Raw genomic sequence first — 19,163 nt, 5'->3', positions numbered from 1 at the left:
TAAAGTATAATACTACCGAAATGGATTGGCTGTTTCCCTAAGTGATGAGTCTCCCTTTACTGAAAATGTGCAAGCACATTTGTGTCTGTTTTGCTTAGTGCTATATTTTCCAGTCTTGAACAAAGGGCCCAGTGCACAGCATATACCCAAGAAATATTTCTTGTATGAATGAATAAAGCATAAAATGGAAGCACAAAAAGGATGATATTTCATTTAGCTTTTGCTGTGTAATGAACCATCCCAAAACATAGTGGTTTAAAAAAACAATGATTCATTATTTTTCATTACTCTGGATGGCTGGATAGTCTGAGATGGTCTCACATTTCTGGGATCTCAGCTTTTTGGCTGGGACAGCTAGGTCTCTCTATATGTCTTCTCATCTTCAAGGATGAATAGCCTGGGCTTTTTCACAGGGCTTCAGCATGTCATGAGAGTGAGAGTGAAAGCTGCAACCCCTCTACTGGTTAGGCTTGGAACTCACTTCCAGGACATTCTATTAGTCAAGAAGTCACAAAGCCACCTCAGAAGAGGTAGGGAAATCAACCTTACCTCTTGATGGGAGTTGTTGCAAAGAGTTTGTGGCCATTTTTAAATCTATCACAGATGACCACATCTATTACAGATGAAAGAAGACATTCTTATAATGGAAGGGAGATTGGTTAAGCTGACCTCCCAAAGTCCTTCCAATTCTGAGATTCCTTACCAGGCTGAATGGATTCTTGTGTTCTCAAAGAGAACAGTTAGTAACCAGTGATATCTGGGAACTTGAATCTTCTACCTCTGCTAAGATATTTTCAAAGATAATTCACTAGAATTTGTATTCTTCTATTAACTATTTCAAATGCCCATCAGAATTTTGTTGTTGGTGGGAGTGGTTTTACATCTAGTTAGAGTAATGTATAACTAGTTCTACTTTTAATTTTAGTGTAACATTCACTATGTTTCAGCAACATTCTCCTTTATGCTTTGTTGATCATTTTATGAACACTGGGTAAACACTTTACTCTTATTTGTCCATCAAATACTTTTTTTAAGAAGTCACAGATTAATAATACAAAATTTTTATTTTTATTCTACATCAGAGTATTCACATTATTTCCCCAATATTTGCTGCTAAAGTTGTAAATCTATCACTTTTCTAAAATAATTCTTTTATGAAACTTTTATTAAAGATAATCTCTTGAGATTATTTTAGTAGTAGCAGGTATGGAGATATATGAATATAGAAATATCATATAAGCAACTTACAAATAATTATATGAAAACCCTATGAAACTTTCCATTAAGGAATTTCAGAATGATAATAGTGGGAAAAACATTATGGGGTGGATTGAATTGTTGATAACTAAACTGTGACTTAAACTGTGACTTAAAAAAAGTTCATACCATAAAATTTTGTTAGTATATTTTTGTATATGTATGCAATTAATTTAAAACCATGTACATTTTTGAAAATTTCTGACAAATATTTGACTTCAAATGTGACTACTGTAGTCATTATTGTGAGAATCTGTTTTGTTTTAAATTAATTTGGCATTAACCTCCTGCCCCCAAATTCTACACCAATACATCTCTCTACTTAGTCTTCCCAACCTCTTGAAAAAAATAAAACCAAACAAACTCAAAGCAACTCGAACATTTTGTAGAAATAAAGCCGGTTCATCTCTGTGGAATTGATGTGCTAAGTCTTAAATATATTGTTGATTATTAACCTGATCAGGTTACATTGCCAGGAAATCTCTATCTACTTTTCTTTCTTTCTTTTTTTTAATTAACAAACTTTATTTCTTAGAGTAGTTTTAGGTTTACAGAAAAGATGTACAGAAAATAGAGTTCCCAATATGCCCATCCTTACATCCTAACCCGTTTACTATTATTAACATATTGCATTGATGTGGCACATTTGTTATAATTGGTGAACCAATATTGATATGTTATTAACTAGAGCCCATAGTTTGCATTGGGGTTCACTCCTTCTGTTTGGTACTTCTATGGGTTTTGCCAAATGCATAATGTCCTGTATCCACCATTACAGTATAATACTGCTCTAAAAAATCTCCTATGTTCCACCTATTCATCCCTCCCTCAACCTTTATTTTTCTATTTTAATACCCAAATTAAGCCTATGGTAATATAAACAAGATGGAGCTAAGAATTTGCTTAAATAACCAGTGATTCCTCATGGCAATCAAAATTTCTTAATCATTAATCTAGACTAGTACTGTCAAATAGAAATATAATGTGAGCCACATGTATGTATTTAAAATATTCTAGAAGCTGCTTTAAAAAGAAACAAATGAATTAATAAGGTATTATACTTACCCCAATATATTCAAAATATTACCAAATTCAACATGTAACCAATATGAAAACTAAGATATTTTACCTTCTTTTTAGGTACAAATTCTCGAAATTGTGTGCATTTTACACTTACCGCATATCTTATTTCAGATTAGTTATATTTCAAGTGCTCAATAGTCAAAAGAAGCCAGTGACTAAGGTATTGGACAGCACACGTTGACTGTGAGCAACCTGAAAGCAGGTTATCCTTCTCTCTCCAGGGCCTCCACAGTAGGCATGCAGTGAATATTTTTGAAAGGTTAAAGGGAAAAATAAAAGGGCTCTCTGAACCTCTGGATGCTGATTCTTATATGTTCTGCAACTACTTTCTTTCCATTCTCCATTCTTGGAAAAAGTGGAATGGGGATCATGGGTATTCCTGTATGCATATCAAACCAATGAGTATCGGGCTTCCAGACTCCCAGAAAGCCTGAATCATCTGAAATGTTGACTCATGAGCCCAAGGTGATTGATATGTAATGTGAACCAAATTAGCTTTCCCAGGCATCTTTCTCTTTCCACTTTCCTCTCTCCCTCTCTCTTTGGGTGACTCATTCTCCTACCATGTAAGAGAGTCCAGCAGCAAGCAGAGCCCCAAACCCTGTTTGGAAGAACAGTAGACTTTCAAATGATCGGCCCCAGACCCCCAGATAATCTAGCACAGCTGTTTTGCCTACTATTTGCAGGGTCTGCAGTTTAGGAGTGAGCCTAAAACTGTCAAAAAATTTTTTTTTCTTTTAGGGTGGTGGTAGTAGTGATGTGGTTTGGGGATTTAAGTGAAAAAAGACCACCTTTTATTTCAAAAATCTTATAAAAAATCCTTAGAGCCTACTTCACAGTCCCGTTAGTACCTTTCTCCAGTCTGTGTTTTTCCTTTCCCCAGAGGGAAGTTTCCATCCTCAGAACCCCAGAATAACGCCCTTCCGGTGGCGCGCCAGGAACCTCCCGGACCCCTCCCAGCAAGCATCCCCTCCCCCTTTCGCAGTAAGCAAGTGACAGAATAACCTCCAGCTGCGGGCAAGGCGAAGACCCCACCCCAACTCTCGTGTCACCCAAAGTGGAAGGTGGAGCGCCCGGATCCAAACCTCGCCCACCAAGCCCAATCCCAGCCCGTAAGAGAGAGGAAGTGCAGTGAGCCCCGCCCACCTCAATCCTCTTCCCTTTCTGTTGGGTGGGCTGGTTGCCCATCTTCTCTATCCTGTAGCCGATTGGCGCGCTCCCTCCCGCGCCAGTCCCTGCCCTCCCTGCGGGGAGGGTGAGTCACGCCAAACTGGGCGGAGACTCCGCTGGCTCCACTCCTTTGCTCGTCTGGGCGGCGGCGGCGGCGGCGGCAAGTGGGTACACGGCGGGTGGCGCATCACGGGCGCTGAGGCAGGAGGAGCAGTCTCATTGTTCCGGGAACCTTCGCCACAGCAGCTCCTTCACTCTGTCGGCCCGGCCCCTCTCCGTCCTCCCCAACCCCCACAACCGCCCGCGGCTCTGAGGAGAAGCGGCTCAGTCGGCGGCAGCAGCTGCAGCAGCATCTCCGACCCGCCAGCCATGGAAGACCTGGACCAGTCGCCTCTGGTCTCGTCCTCGGACAGCCCGCCCCGGCCTCAGCCGGCTTTCAAGTACCAGTTCGTGAGGGAGCCCGAGGACGAGGAAGAAGAGGAGGAGGAGGAAGAAGAGGAGGACGAAGACGAAGACTTGGAGGAGCTGGAGGTGCTGGAGAGGAAGCCCGCCGCCGGGCTGTCTGCGGCCGTGGTGGCCCCCGCCCCTGCCGTCGGCGCGCCCCTGCAGGACTTCGGAAATGACTTCGTGCCCCCGGCGCCCCGGGGGCCCCTGCCGGCCGCGCCCCCCGCCGCCCCGGAGCGGCTGGCGGCTTGGGACCCGAGCCCCGTGTCGTCGACAGTGTCCGCGCCATCCCTACCGTCTGCTGCCGCAGTCTCGCCCTCCAAGCTGCCCGAGGACGACGAGCCTCCGGCCCGGCCTCCCCCTCCTCCCCCTGCCGGCGTGAGCCCCCTGGCCGAGCCCGCGTGGACCCCGCCCGCCCCGGCCCCCGCCGCGCCCCCCTCCACACCGGCCGCGCCCAAGCGCAGGGGCTCCTCGGGCTCAGTGGGTGAGTGCCGCGCCCTCCGCCTCGCGCCGCCCCTCGCGCCCCTCCCGCCCCTCCCTCTTTTGTGTGCAGCCCCAAATGCCTCCGGCAAGGCCCTCCTCTCCGCCCCGAGGGGCTTTGTCTGCGGCTGTGGGGGCTGCGGCGCCCCGGCTGGTGGGAGGCGCTGGGAGAAGGGTGGGGCAGCCGCGAAAGCCTGGGCTTGTTCTTTATTGTCTGTCTTGGTGTTGGGGAGCACGTGCACCCCACCGGGCCCTCAGCGTTCTTCCTTCTGGTCCCCATTCCACTGCGTCTCGGAAGTTAGGCGCCCGCTCCTAGTAGGAGCTGGATGTGTACCAAGGAACTAGCGATGTGGATTCATTGGGCTGGCTTGGCTTTGGGGTGAGGATGGAAAGGCCTTGGCACTTTAATCTTTTTAGGAGGGGCTTTTGTCTACCTCCTGGGTTGCTACTTGGGAAAAGGTGTGGTTTCGCTGCGGGTCTGTTTGCCTGCATTCAACTCCGGGCCCCTGCTCACCTCTCCCTGGCGTGGGTGGCCCCCTTGTGCTTCACCCTCCCCCCTCTTGGGTTTGTGGGAAGCTGGCCGAGTGGAAAATGTCCACATTGACCCATCTGCAGTAAAGGGAGAGCGCCTCCAGTGGTGTGGTGCGCGGAGAATTGGCAAGGGGAGAGTTCTGGCGAAGTCCTGCCACCGCCCAGGTCACCAGGGTGTGATGTGGCGACTCCCTACTAGCCAAACCCAGGCAGGAAAATGGAATCTACGCGTTGTGTTCCGAGGGGGCGCAGTTTCACCAGGGTAGAGGAATTGCTGTTAGTGTACACTGGCTGAGCCTTTTAATGCATGCATACAATGGAATCTTAGGGGAAAAAAGAAAAGGCAAAATGGATGACATCCTTAAAGAAAGGAAAACCTGTGGATTTCTTGCCACCAATGGGCTAGTTGAACCTTGTGGTAGATTTACCTTGAGATATAATGAATTGTTTTGAGACAGACGAATCGTTTTTATATAATGGTTAGAAATACTGTTTTTTAGAAGTTATATGTTTTAGGTTAACAAAGACAAAATACAGTCATGTTCCACATAAGGACGTTTGGGTTGAAGACGCCCCGCATATAGGACGGTGGTCTTATGAGATTATCTTGGAGCTGAAAAATTCCTGCTGCCTAGCAACGTCTTGATCCTGACCCTGTGTAGGCTAGGCCAATGTGTTTCTTAGTTTTTAACAGAAAAGTTTAAAAAGTAAAAAGGATTTTAAAAATTCATGGAGTAAGGATATAAAGAAAAAAATATTTTTATATAGCTGTACAATGTGTTTGTGTTTTCGGCTAAATGTAATTACATAAAAGCCTAAAAGTTAAAGAAAATTAAAAAGTTTATAAAGTAAAAAAATTACAGCAAGCTAAGGTTAATTTATTATTGGAAGAAAATTTAAAAATAAATTTAGTATAGCTTCAGTGTTTTAAGGTCTACAGTAATGTACAGTAACGTCATAGGCCTTCACATTCACTCACTGACTCACCCAGAGCAACTTCCAGTCCTGCAAGCTCTATTTATCATAAAGGTCCTATATGGGTTTATCATTTTTTATCTTTTATACTAAATACTTAGTACACAAGTAACTTACCATTGTGTTACAATTGCCTGCGGTGTTTGGTACAGTAACACACTGTACAGGCTTGTAGCCTAGGAGCAATTGGCTGTACCATATAGTCTAGGTGTATAGTAGGCTGTACCATCTGGGTTTGTGTAAGTACACTCTATGATCACAAGGACAAAATCGCCTAACTACTCAGTTCTCAACATATCTGTCATTAAGTGAGGCCTGCATGTATGTATGGTCTGTAAAATAGTTTTCAAATCCTTTCATATAAGTCCCTGATTGTATGTTGTTATTATTAGGAACGTTGTTTTATTGCCCTTTTCATCTTGGGAAATTATTTTGGAAGAGAAAAAAATCAAGTTTGTAAGAGATTGAGAATGCATTTATTAGATGCCTTTGTAAATACTTGTTACTTTTGGGACAGAGTGTGTCCCACTAGCAGTAGGACCTTTCGTCAAGTGATGTAACTGTCTGCTTAGAAATCTTAATATCCTTGTAGGATTTTAGAGGTCGCTCATTTCCTAGAAAAAGAAAATCAGTGTGATATCACACAATAGTGTTTTTCTTAATTCATTAATCCACAATGGGGAAAATAAGCCAATTGTGATCCTTCTGAATAACATTTGATATTGACATACTCCCAGGCACTACTCAAAACACTCATCACTACACTAAAAATCTTAGAAGATGAAGAGTAATTCAGTCTTTATTTTTTCCATATGAAAAAGACATTTGAGGGAAACTAAAGTGAGAGAGAAAAACAGAATGTAGTAATGTAGTAAGAAAATTTTAAACAGGAAATTTAATGACTGACAAAAGCATACTAACAATGCTATATGAGAACAAAGGGAAGAGTTCTTTTCTTTGAACATTGGGGATTCAGGGGATAACAGCATCTGTTGGAATCTTGATTGTTGGAATACTGAGTGTAGAAGGCAAAGGAGAAAGAATATTTCCTATTCAGGGACTCTTGTTTTTACATAGTTCCCTAATTCTGTATTGATGATACCTATTTGGAAACTTCAGTTGTTTTAATAAATGTAAGAACATCATGACTATGATTATGATTATGGATAGTTAAGCCATTTTAGTGCATCTATATTTTTTAATACACCGAAGAGTTTATTCATTAATTCAACCCATTATTGATAACCTGTCAAGGGACAGGCACTGTTCTAGGCTTTTAAGTGTTTGGCAATAAGCAAGACACATGTGTTTCCCATGTGTGGAGTACAGATAATAAGTACAAATAAAGAACTCAGAATTATGGTGTTATAAGGATAATAAACAGGATGATGGCATAAAGATTGATTGGATATGTGGGGGCTTTTTTAGGTGGGGTGATGCTAAGAAAGGCCTTTCTGAGAAAGGTGAGATTTAAGCTGCAGAGATCAAAAATTTCCAAGAAATTCCTAGGGCAAAAGCCTGGAGGCAGGAATGAGCTCTCTTATGCATGTTTAAGAATCTTGTAAAACTAGTGAGGAAAAACTAGTGGGAGTGGTATAAGGTGAGAGAGGAGAGATGGGCTACGCTCAGATCATTTGGGGTTTCTAACAGGCCATGTAAAGAAGTTTGGCTTTTTAAAAAATAATATTGTTTATTTTAGAAATATGCACTTTAAATAATTATGTTGTGATTTTGAAGCTAAAATAAGTTTTGAAGATTCAGTGGGACTGAGAGGACTGACATGAGTAAAGAAAAGGTGAGAAATGTGCAGAGCATGGTTAGAGACATATAGACCAGCCTACCTGGAAGAGGGTTTATAGATCCCTGACACTTGAGTATTTAACAATGCCATTTACATTTTTGAGTAAACTCTGATTTTCATCAGTTGGTAAGTTGTAATTTTGCCATTTTCTGTTGTGCCTGGAGCACCTCCGTTGCAATGCTTAGCTGTGAAGACAGACTGAAACCTTTCACTTGATGGCCATTTTTCATGAAGAAACATTTGGTTTGGTGGTTGATTAACCTAGGCTTTTGAGTATCTGTACAGGAAACTCTGGGTGGAAATTGATTTGAGAGAATTGCAAATATTATCATTTAATGGTGACTTTAAGCTGGTCTCTAAACATGTTCCAAACCAGTGTTAATTAAGACAAAATGTGTGGTAGATACGGATTCTAAAGGATATTGCATGCCAAATTAAGGAATTTGGGGTTTTTCATCTTCCTTTTAATCCATGCTCTGCCAGTCACAGCTGCTCTTGCTTTTGGTAATTTATATTATGAAACCAAAAACATTTTTATTAACTTTCATTTCTTAAGTATAAAGTTATTTCATTATTTTTCACCTCTTGCTAATTACTGCTTCAGGCATTGGGAAGCCTGTGAAGATTATTGAATTGAGGCAAGGCATCGTGAAAGCAGTGTTAGAAAATTGGTGACAATATTCTAGATAGCTTGGAAAGAAAAACAGGTGAACTATTTAGAAAGCTTTTACAGTAGTTCTGAGATAGGTGAGTAGGGCCTGAACTGGCTTATTACTGGTTCATTCCGTGAAAGTGGAATAGAAGGGAGGAATATAAAGACTATAGGAATGGTGATTTCTTTAATTGGCTGTGAATCTCTACAGTTAGGTTACAGATATGCTTTATGAAAGAAGAATTGATAAGACTTGGAGGCCATGGATGTAAACACAAAGAAAAGAATACTAGTGTTTATTAAACCAATTTCAGAGACTGTCAAAACTGTTAATTGACATAAAAATTTATAATTTGTGCAGAATTGAATATTGCTCATAAGTATAGGCTATTGGCTTGGGGCCTAAATATTATTAATCTTTTATAAAGCCATTATATGATTATTTATATTGGCATATGAGCATATATTAAAAATTTCAAAAAAATTTTTAGTGACTTATAGTTTAAATCTTAAGTATCATTTCTTGATATAAAGTCCAAGTTCTTGATGTGACATTCCCAAGAATAACATGCCCTGTCCATTCCTCACTTTTCTTTCACTTTTATCATTGTGAATAGTTTTTCTTATTAAGCCATTTCTGATAAAAAAAAAAAGTTGGGAATAAATGGTATGCTCCTTACAGATAAGGTGAATTATGTTTCAGATTGGTTCTTAGGAAACTCAGCGTCAAGTTTATGGTCAATTTTAGTAATTTGTAAACTCCCTCTAATCTCCAACTTTTGGCAAATATCTAAATGGAATAATGTTTAAAAAACATGCTCTTTTAGTGCTATATCACTGTAAACTTAGAAGATTGCTGTATTTATAACAACATTTCTAAAAAGCGTATTGTCTATTGTTCATTAATTGCCTTTGTTTTATGTGTAGTTACTTTCATAATATACCTTAAAGCAATTTATTTGAAATACTTCTATATTAATTTGAAGTAAGTATAATGAAGTATTTATTTGAAATACTTAAATTCAAGGCCCTAATTTAAATGATACATTTTAAAGGTACTTTGTTAGCCCAGGATAAAAGTATCAACCAAATGGATATTTCTTCGTTCTTCCCTGGAACCACTTATTAAATAGAAGTAAATGTTGCAAATTTACTATATTTATGGTACATTCTTTGAGATTTTTTTGTTCCTATTTCTAAATGTAGAATCTGGAAGGTCCCTCTGGAGGTGACAGTATCAGTGATGGGAACTGTAATGGCAGAACTCCAGTTTATCACTAGTGCTTAAATGAATGAATGTGACCTTTGTGGCTAGTTAATGTAGGAAGGACATAGGCATGCAACATAGTGAGACTCAGCTTTGCTGATGGCTAAGGTTTTCTCAGACTAATGCTTTCTAATCTCAAAGGAGCAGTTGATAATTTTACATTTAAGCTGCTGGTTTTTATGTTTCTTGGAATGATGATTATTTTAAGTTGCTTTTTACATGTGTTCCCATAACATTCAATTCTTACCTCATCATAGTGTATATCATACTATACATATGGTAATGACATGTTAACTCATTTCTATCCTCCACCAGACTATATAGTTCTTTTTTTTTTTTTTTTTAAACAGGAAGTCTCCGAGTAAAGACTATATAGTTCTTGAGGAAAAGAGCTCTACTACCTTTTTACCTTGAGAAAAAGGACTATATGACATTGTATCTGCATTACTGAGCACAGTACCTTAGATGTGGTAAATACTAAGTTATTTGTTGGATGAATATATTATAGGTGAATGCTGATCTTAATATTCTGTATAATTCTAGAATTACTATATTTTTTATCTTTAAAAATCCCAAATCTTACAAGTTAAAACATTTGTTTACATACACAAGGTTAAAAATTCCAAACAATACTGAAAGAATAGACAGAAAACCATAACTTCCTACCTGTCAAAAACACAGATTCTCCAAGTTGTTTTCTGTAGATCCACTCTGTCAGTAGTTTCTTAAGGTATCTGTGAATAATATTTATTTATACGTATATATCTTTTCCACTTTATTTTACACAAAGACAGGTGCAGAGAATTCCATGTATGTACAATATATTTCATCAATCCCTTATTGATGGTTATTTAGGTTGGTTCTTTTTTCTGTTACAAGTAATGTTGCTGTGAACACTCTCTATTTCTTTGGGAATACATGCCTTCTTGGGAATACATGCCATGCCATATGTGTTGTAAGATAAATCCATGAAAGTGGAATTACTGGTTCAGAGGATATTTGTGTTTAAAATGTCAGTAATGCCAAATTGTCCTACAAAGAGTTGTTCCAATCTATATTCCCACGAATTTGTGTTAAAATTCCTTTTTCCTTATTCCTTTACCAACATATAGTGTATTGGTAAACTAGTTAATGGTTTAGCAAATTGCTCTTTTAATTTACATTTGAGTATTTTTTCATATGCTTAAATGCCACTAAATTTTTAATGATCTATTCTTTAGAGTTTCTGGTCACTCAGTCTGTTGTAAGGAAACTGGTGTTTTGTCTTATGTCTTGAAAACTTTTTTCTTGATTTGTTATTTGGATTTTAACCGTATGGTATATTTTTCTGTTTAGAAATTTTTTTGTAGTTAGATTTATCATTTTCTTTTTTTTTTGAGACAGAGTCTCACTTTGTTGCCCAGGCTAGAGTGAGTGCCATGGCGTCAGCCTAGCTCACAGCAACCTCAAACTCCTGGGCTCAAGCAATCCTCCTGCCTCAGCCTCCCAAGTAGCTGGGACAACAGGCATGCGCCACCATGCCCGGCTAATTTTTTGTATATATATTAGTTGGCCAATTAATTTGTTTCTATTTATAGTAGAGACGGGATCTCGCTCTTGCTCAGGCTGGTTTCGAAATCCTGACCTCGAGCAATCCGCCCGCCTCGGCCTCCCAGAGAGCTAGGATTACAGGCGTGAGCCACCGCGCCCGGCCTATCATTTTCTTTTATGACTTTGAGTCAGAAAAGTCATTGAGTTTTGTGTAATTCTCTGACTTTCTCTAAGATCATAAAAAATTTTCCCATATTTTCTTCTAGTACTTTTATGATTTTTTAAAATTTCATTTTAACATTTGATTCTTTGACTTATTTGCAGTTTATTTTGTTCTAGAGAGTGAAGTAGTGATATAGTTTTACTCTTCAAGATGGTTTCCCATTTGTCCCAACACCATTTATTAAGTCATCCATCTTCTGATAACTATTTTGAAATGCCACTTTTGTCATATTCATATAGTATGGGTGAAATATTTTCTGTTCCACCTACCAGTCCATGTGTAAGTATCAGACTGTTTTCATTGCTACACTTTAAAAATAAAATGCTATCTAATACAGCTTTTCCAGAATTAGTTTTCTTGGCCATCTATGTGTACATAATTTATACTTAATCTTTAAAATTTGATCATCTAGTCCCCTCTTATTGGAGTTTTAGTGGGTTGCATTACATTTATGAATTAATTTTGAGAGAAAGCATTTTCAGTATTGATAGTACATATATTTCCACAGACACATGGTTTTTATTAACCTGTATTTAAAAAAAATTACATTATAATGTGAAATACAGGCTTTTAGAAATAAATACTAAGTATTCTAACCTCCTTGAAACATACTGTATTATACAGATACTTGGCTTTCTCTTATCTATTGATAATTGACTGGAAAGGGAAGATAAATTTTCCTGCTTTTTCATTTCTAGAAACATTTTTGTATTGAGAAAGGAAGAAATATTCTTTGTATTCCTGTATTAGAAGCTGTAGATGCCAAATATTGGATTTTTTTTAAAGCAGTTTCTGAATCCTTTACTTAGGTAGCCTTTACTTTTTCAAGAATCATTTCTGTAACAGTTTGTTCTTCTCATTGATGAAATTGCTACCATAGAAAGAAGTTTTGTAAAGTTTTGTTGTTTGAACAAGACTTGGAAATTGTCTAGTTATATTTGTGGTCCCTTGGAAGTTCAGTATTAGTTAAGAAAAAGTTAATATATTCCTTTTTTTTCTTTTAAACTAGGCTTAAAGCTAAGTATGGGGACAAAAAAGATGAGCAGAGGTTGTATTTATGAGAAGTATAGGTAGCAGATTAAGAGAAAACACCAGCCCCTAGTCGTAAAGAATTTTATGCTCCTAAAACCAAGAGTCTCGTGATTGTACTGTAAGGACAATCATGTGATTTTACAGATCTCTGAATTGCTTTTGTGAAAAGAGAGACCGTTACTTGGGTTTCCAGGTGTGTCTGCACATTTTTTCTCCTCAGCTTTGCAGATGGTTTGTAAACTTGGCTAATTGGAAGTTTCCATCATTAAGTTCATTTATTTCAGTATTCTGACAGCCCTAGATGGAGGTGATCTAAAAGCATTGAAAAAATTTTTTAAGCTACCAGAGCTTTTGATCTTAGAAAATAAGGGAATTTACTTTTTCAAATTCTGTTTTACTTTTCTTCTAAGGAGGTTACTAAAAATGCTGAAAGCTATCATATAAATCCCTTTAATAAATAGTCTTTAGGATTTCTCAGTCTGAATTCATTAAATTATAAAAAGTTTTATTCTACCAAATTCTGAGATTTTAATTTTATATAAAAATTAATTTTTATATTAAAAACTTACTTTGTTGGATGCTTTTGCTTGCATAAGGTGAATTATGAAAATCAGAATTTCAAAGATCAAGTATTTCATTATATTTTATAGGCTACCTGTACTACACACAGATCTGTCATAAGGATTAGGGCTGTAATAGTCCTTCTTAGTCCTTTTGAACAAGGACTTAGAAAACTGCCACTTACCAACATACCTTCTCATTTACCCACTCTTATCAACTAAGCTTTCTGTTGAACCCAAAATTTTGTTAATGAAACATGTTGCAGGGCCTAAGTTGAGCATTGATAGACTCGAACATGTATATTTTAATGGCCAGGTAAAAGAGTTTTGGGTAAAACTATAATTAAAATTATTTTAATACAACATAATTTGTTCATTTACATTGCCTTATCTGTATTTTGGAGAGGGGATTTAAAATTTTATTTTTTATTGGAAATTTTGAATACCAACAAAAGAAGAGCAGGGAATGAAACTTTTTAGGGAATGAAACCTTTCTACTATTTTCTCTCACACAGTCACTCAAAACTTCTGGTACCAGACTATGGGAGTTTCCCCCCCAACATACCAAGCAATTCTCCAGCAGACACCAGCTAAATGTCCTCTCATTTAACTCCATTCTGTTGCTGTCCACATGGAAATAGCATCAGATTCCACAGGTTGAGGACTGAGTCCCTTAAGACTGCCTTGCACTTCAGAAGACTGCCTTGCACTTCAGAAGACTGCCTTGCACTTCAGATACCAGTCACAAGTTCAGGTCTCCAGAACTTCTCACTGACCAGACTGTAAATTAGGGTCTCCAAAATTCTCTCTTCAGGTTCTGTTAATTTGCTAGAGTGGCTCATAGAACTCAGGGAAACATTTTATTTACATTTACCCATTTATCCGGATATTTTTACAAAGGATACAGATGAACAGCCTTAGGGAAGATATGCATAGGGCAAGGTATATAGGAAGGAGCATGGAACTTCCCTGCTTTCTCTGCGGTGCTACCCTCCAGAAACCTCCATTTGTTAAGCTATTGGGAAGCTCTTTAAACCCAGTCCTTTTGGGTTTTTATGGAGACTTCATTACATAGACATGATTGATTAAATCATTGGCCATTGCATTGGTGATAAGCTCCACCTTCAGCCCCTCTTACCCCTTCCCCTCTCCACAGGTTGTGAGTTGGAGCTAAAAGTTCCAACCCTCTAATCATGTGTTGGTCTTTCTGGTGACTGAATTTATCTAGGGACCAGTCATCTGATTATGGTACAAAAGACACTCTTGTTACTTGGGAGAGTCTGAGGATTTTAGGAGCTGTATGCCCGGAAATGGGGATGAAGACCATGTCTATATTTTATACTATGGCAAAACATAATTTAGCCATCACTGAGCCTGACAATCATTAACCCGTGGCCCATCCCACACCCTCATAAATATTTCATCATGCATCTTGCAAACTGTAAGTATTCCTTTTTAAAATACTAATACAGCCATAATACCCATAATCAAATATTGTATTTAGCAATAATTAATTAATATCATCAAGTTTCCAGCCAGTGTTCACATTTCCTATTATTTAGTGAATGTCATAAATGATCTTTTTATAGTTAAACAAAATCAGAATCCAAATAAGGCCCACATAATTACAGTAGTAAATCAATCTATGGGTTCTCTCTTGCTTGTACCTCTCTTTTTCTCTCTCTGCAATTTATTTGTTGAAGAATGCTCATATACTTTTTTTATCTTAATGTTTTTATTAAGATATAGGCCGGGCGCGGTGGCTCACACCTGTAATCCTAGCACTCTGGGAAGCCGAGGCAGGCGGATTGCTCAAGGTCAGGAGTTTGAAACCAGCCTGAGCAAGAGTGAGACCCCGTCTCTACTAAAAATAGAAAGAAATTAGTTGGCCTACTAAAAATATATATATAAAAAATTAGCCAGGCATGGTGGCGCATGTCTGTAGTCCCAGCTGCTCGAGAGGCTGAGGCAGAAGGATTGCTTGAGCCCAGGAGTTTGAGGTTGCTGTGAGCTAGGCTGATGCCATGGTACTCTAGCCCAGGCAACAGAGTAGACTATCTCAAAAAACAAACAAACAAACAACAAAAAAGATATAGTTTACACACAGTAAAATGCATAGATTTTAAGTTTTAATAGCTTTATGTTCTAACAAATGCATATACTTATTTAAGCCACACCCCTGTCAAGATAGAGAATTTGATGACATTTTTACCATCCTAGAAGAATCTCTTGGGTCCTCAGCAGTCAATTCTTCAATTCTTGCTTTGGTCCCTATTTCCAAATAACCACTGTTATGGTTTTTTTCACCATAGATTAGTTTTATGTATTATAGAACATCAATGACATGAATGGAATCATACAGTATGCACTCTATTGTATCTAGCTACTTGCATTCAGCATGATGTTTTTGAGACTTATTAATGATGTTACAGGTATTAGTAATTTGTTTCTTTTTACTACTGCCGTATTCTGTGATGTGAGTATACCACAGTTTAATTATTCATTCATTTGGATATTTAAGTTATTTACATTTTTTGGCTATTACGAAAAAAAGAATGCTGTGAACATTCTTATAGACGGTTTTGTAAATATGTCCTCATTTCTGTTAGATAAATATCTAAGAATTAGGATTGTTGTGTCATGGGGTAGGGGTGTGTGTGTGTATACATTATATATGTATGTATATTTCTTCTTCTTTTTTTTTTTTTTTGAGACAGGGTCTCTTCTCAGTCACCCAGGTTAGAGTGCAGTGGCACAATCATAGCTCACTGCAACCTTGAACTCCTGGGCTCCCAGCTCAGCCTCCCCAGTAGCTAGGACTACAGTGTGCCACAATACCTGGCCAATTCTTTTTCTTTCTTCCTTTTTTTTTTTTCTTAAAGAGATGAGATCATGCCCAGACTACAGGTGTGCCACCATCCTTGGCTAATTCTTTTTCTTTCTTCCTTTTTTTTTTTTTTTTTAAAGAGGTGAGATCATGCCCAGGTAGGTGTATATTTTTTATAAGAAATTGACAAATTGTTCTTCAAAGTGATTCCAGTTCCACCAGCAATGAGTGACAATCCTGGTGTCTCTGCATTCTCACTAACATTTGATATTATTAGTCTTTTTAATTTTTTTTGTTTATTTTTCCCCAAGGAGTGAGGGGCTGTGGTAGGAGAACTGCTCCCAACGCAGAGTAGTCTTTTTAATTTTAACCATTTTAATGTGTATGTAGTTGTTTGTCAAGGTGATTTTAATTCAGATCTCTCCAATGACTAATGAGTTAGAGGACTTCTAATTCTGTCTTCTATGTATATGTTTTCTTTTGTAAATGTCTGTTCAAGTAATTTGTCCTTTCTTAAATTGGGTTGTATGTCTTTTTTTCTTACTGATTTGTAGGTGGTCTATATATATTCTGGATACAAATCTTTTGTCAGATAAATACGTCGTGAATATATTCTCCCAGTCTGTAGTTTGCCTATTTTATTGATGGTTTCTTTTTATGAGTACAAGTTTTTAACTTAGAAGAAAATTATTTTTTCTTTTATGATTAGTGCTTTCTGCTTGCTAAGACATCTTTGCCTACTCCCAAGACTGTGAAGACATTCTATGTTTTTTTCTAGAAGCTTTATTGTTTTACCTTTTATGTTTGAGTCTGTGATCCATCTTAAATTAATTTTTGTCATTGGGTATGAGTTACAGATCCAGATTTATTTTTTCCATATTTATATATCCAGCTTTCCCAGCAGAATTTTTTGATAATACTTTTCTCTATTGAATTGCTTTGGTGTCTTTGTCAGAATCAACCATATGAAATGTGTCTATTTATGTTTATGTTTTGTTATATTGATCTATTTATCTGTCCTTATACCAATACCAGACTGTTTTGATTACTATAGCTCTACAGTAAGTCTTGAAATCAACTAGTATGACCACAAGTTTGATTCTCTTTTTCAAAATTGTTTTGCCTCTTCTAGGTTTTAGTATTTCTGTATAAAATTTAAAATCAGCTTGTTCATTTCTATAAAGTGCCTGCTGTGAATTTGAGATTGCATTTAGTCTGTAGACCAATATGGGGAGAATTGACATCTTAGAGTTTGAGATTTTGCTGTATTTATAAGCTAACAAATTAGTTTGTCAGAGTTTCATGGATGCTGGCAGGAGACATAAGATGTCTGAGTCAGAGACAGAGGACTTTATTACTTACTGCAGTGACAGTAGCCAGAATATCATTTTCTTGTGCTGGTTCCCTGAGCCCCATTTCCCACAGAGCAACATTAAGAGGGCCAAGTGACATCTGTACCTGCAGTGGTTGTATTATATAAGAGGAATTTTAAGCTTAGGGAAACTGACTCTTTTATACCATTTAATAAGCATGCCTTCCTCCTAATCAAGAGGAAGACACTGTCTCTCTTTTCCAAGGCTGTTTGCTATACAAACATTTTTGAAAAGTTAGGAACAAAGCACAGTCCCTTTGCTCCTAAGATGCGTAAAAAAACAAGAAACTCAGAGAACAATTTTCCTGACATTCAACGATATTAAATCTCCAAACCATGAACATGATCTATCTCTCTATTGTTTAGAACATCTGTAATTTCTCTGAGCAGTGTTTTGTAGTTTTCAATATAGAGGGTTTTGTACATCTCGTTAAATTTATGCCTAAATATTTTATGGTTTTTGTTGCTATTGTAAATGATATTTAAACAAATTTTTCATTTATTAGTTGCTACTATATGTGCTTGGAGTTTTGTTTGTGAAGGTTTTAAATTACATGTATACTTTAAGTCACTAGGGCTATTCTGATTTTCAGTTTCTGCTTGTGTCAGTTTTGGTAATTTTTGTCTTTCAAGGAAATAAAGTTGAGTTTTGTGTACTGCCTTTGCATCTATCCTGCGCTTTTGATAAATTCACTAGTAGCTTTGGTAGATTTTGTTTGTTTGCTTTAATCCTTAGGATTTTATAACTACACAGTCCTGTTGTCTGTAAATTAAGATAGTTTTACTTTCCCTTCAGAACTTTATCCTATATACATGATGTGAAAAGTCTAGTAGATTCCTTGTTTTATCTGAATCTTGAGTGAATTTAGTCTTTTATGATGTTAGCTGCATAATTTTCCTAGATATACTGACCCTTAAGAAAATTTCCTTCTATTCCCAATTTTCTGAGAATTTTTATGATTATGGGTACTGAATTTTGTCAGATACCTTTTTGGCATCTATTGAGATGATAAAGCTTTTCTTTTTTAGGATGTTGTTAATATGTTAAATTTAATTATTTGATTTTGAATGTTGAACTAATCTTGTATTCCTGTGATAAAACCCCATTTGGTGGTCATTATACTTTTTATGAATAGCTGGATTCAATTTGCTAATATTTTGTTAAAAAATTTTTGCATGTGTTGTGAGGGATATTGTCATATAAATTTATTTTTTTATATCTTTGCTTTTGGTATGAATGCATAAATCCATACAAATTTTTGGAAAGTGTTTGCTTTTCCTTTATATGCAGAAAGATTTGTTATAAGGTTGATACTAACCATTAGATGTTTTGTAGCAGTGGTCCCCAACCTTTTTGACACCAGGAGCTGGTTTTGTGGAAGACAGTTTTTCCATGGGCGGGGGCAGTCGGGATCAGCCTCACCTCCACCTCAGATTATCAGGAATTGGATTCTCATGGGAAGCAGTCAACCTGGATCCTTGCCAAGCGCATTTTGCAGTGGGGTTCTCACTCCTGTGAAGGTCTGAAGCCACTGCTGATCTGATGGGGGTGTGGCTCCGGCGATGGTGCAAATGATGGGGGGAGTAGCTGTGGGTGCAGGTGGGGGTTTGTTGCCTCACTAGCCGTTCTCCTCCTGCTGTGCACTCTCTCGTCCCTGGCAGACCAACCATACCCCAGGGGTTGGGGACCAAAGTTTTATAGAACCACAGTTTATAGAATTCACCAGCGAAGCCATCCATGCTTGGAGTTTTCTTTGTGGAGGTTTTAAATTACAAATATACTTTCTTTAGGTCACTAGGGCTATTTTGATTTTCAGTTTCTGCTTGTGTCAGTTTTGGTAATTTGTGTCTTCTAAGGAATTTGTCTAGTTCATCTTGATGACTGGGTATTAAGAAATTTTTCCACTTCATCTTGATAAGTGGACATCAAGGAATTTGTCCACTCATCTAAGTTGTCTA

The 19,163-nt window shown here is 37.8% G+C and overlaps 2 protein-coding genes across 3 annotated transcripts in view; one reads left to right on the top strand and one right to left on the bottom strand.

Moving 5' to 3' along the window:
* Nucleotides 1-19,163, bottom strand: part of RPS27A (ribosomal protein S27a) — a 488,879-nt gene that overhangs the window by 158,164 nt on the left and 311,552 nt on the right. The gene's annotated exons all lie outside the window — the stretch shown is intronic.
* The window catches only part of RTN4 (reticulon 4), an 80,868-nt gene continuing 65,339 nt past the window's right edge, over nucleotides 3,635-19,163 (top strand). Inside the window, exon 1 of one of the 2 annotated variants that reach the window (XM_012777819.2) lies at nucleotides 3,635-4,438. In XM_012777819.2, coding sequence (XP_012633273.2) covers nucleotides 3,880-4,438 — 559 coding nt within the window. In that variant the 5' untranslated portion in view covers nucleotides 3,635-3,879. The remainder of the gene's footprint in view (nucleotides 4,439-19,163) is intronic. The other variant, XM_012777820.2, reaches the window with a different exon arrangement.

The sequence above is a fragment of the Microcebus murinus genome, chromosome 3, assembly GCF_040939455.1.
Source record: "Microcebus murinus isolate Inina chromosome 3, M.murinus_Inina_mat1.0, whole genome shotgun sequence".
Lineage (NCBI taxonomy): Eukaryota > Metazoa > Chordata > Mammalia > Primates > Cheirogaleidae > Microcebus > Microcebus murinus.
This window is presented reverse-complemented; position numbering and strand designations above follow the sequence as displayed.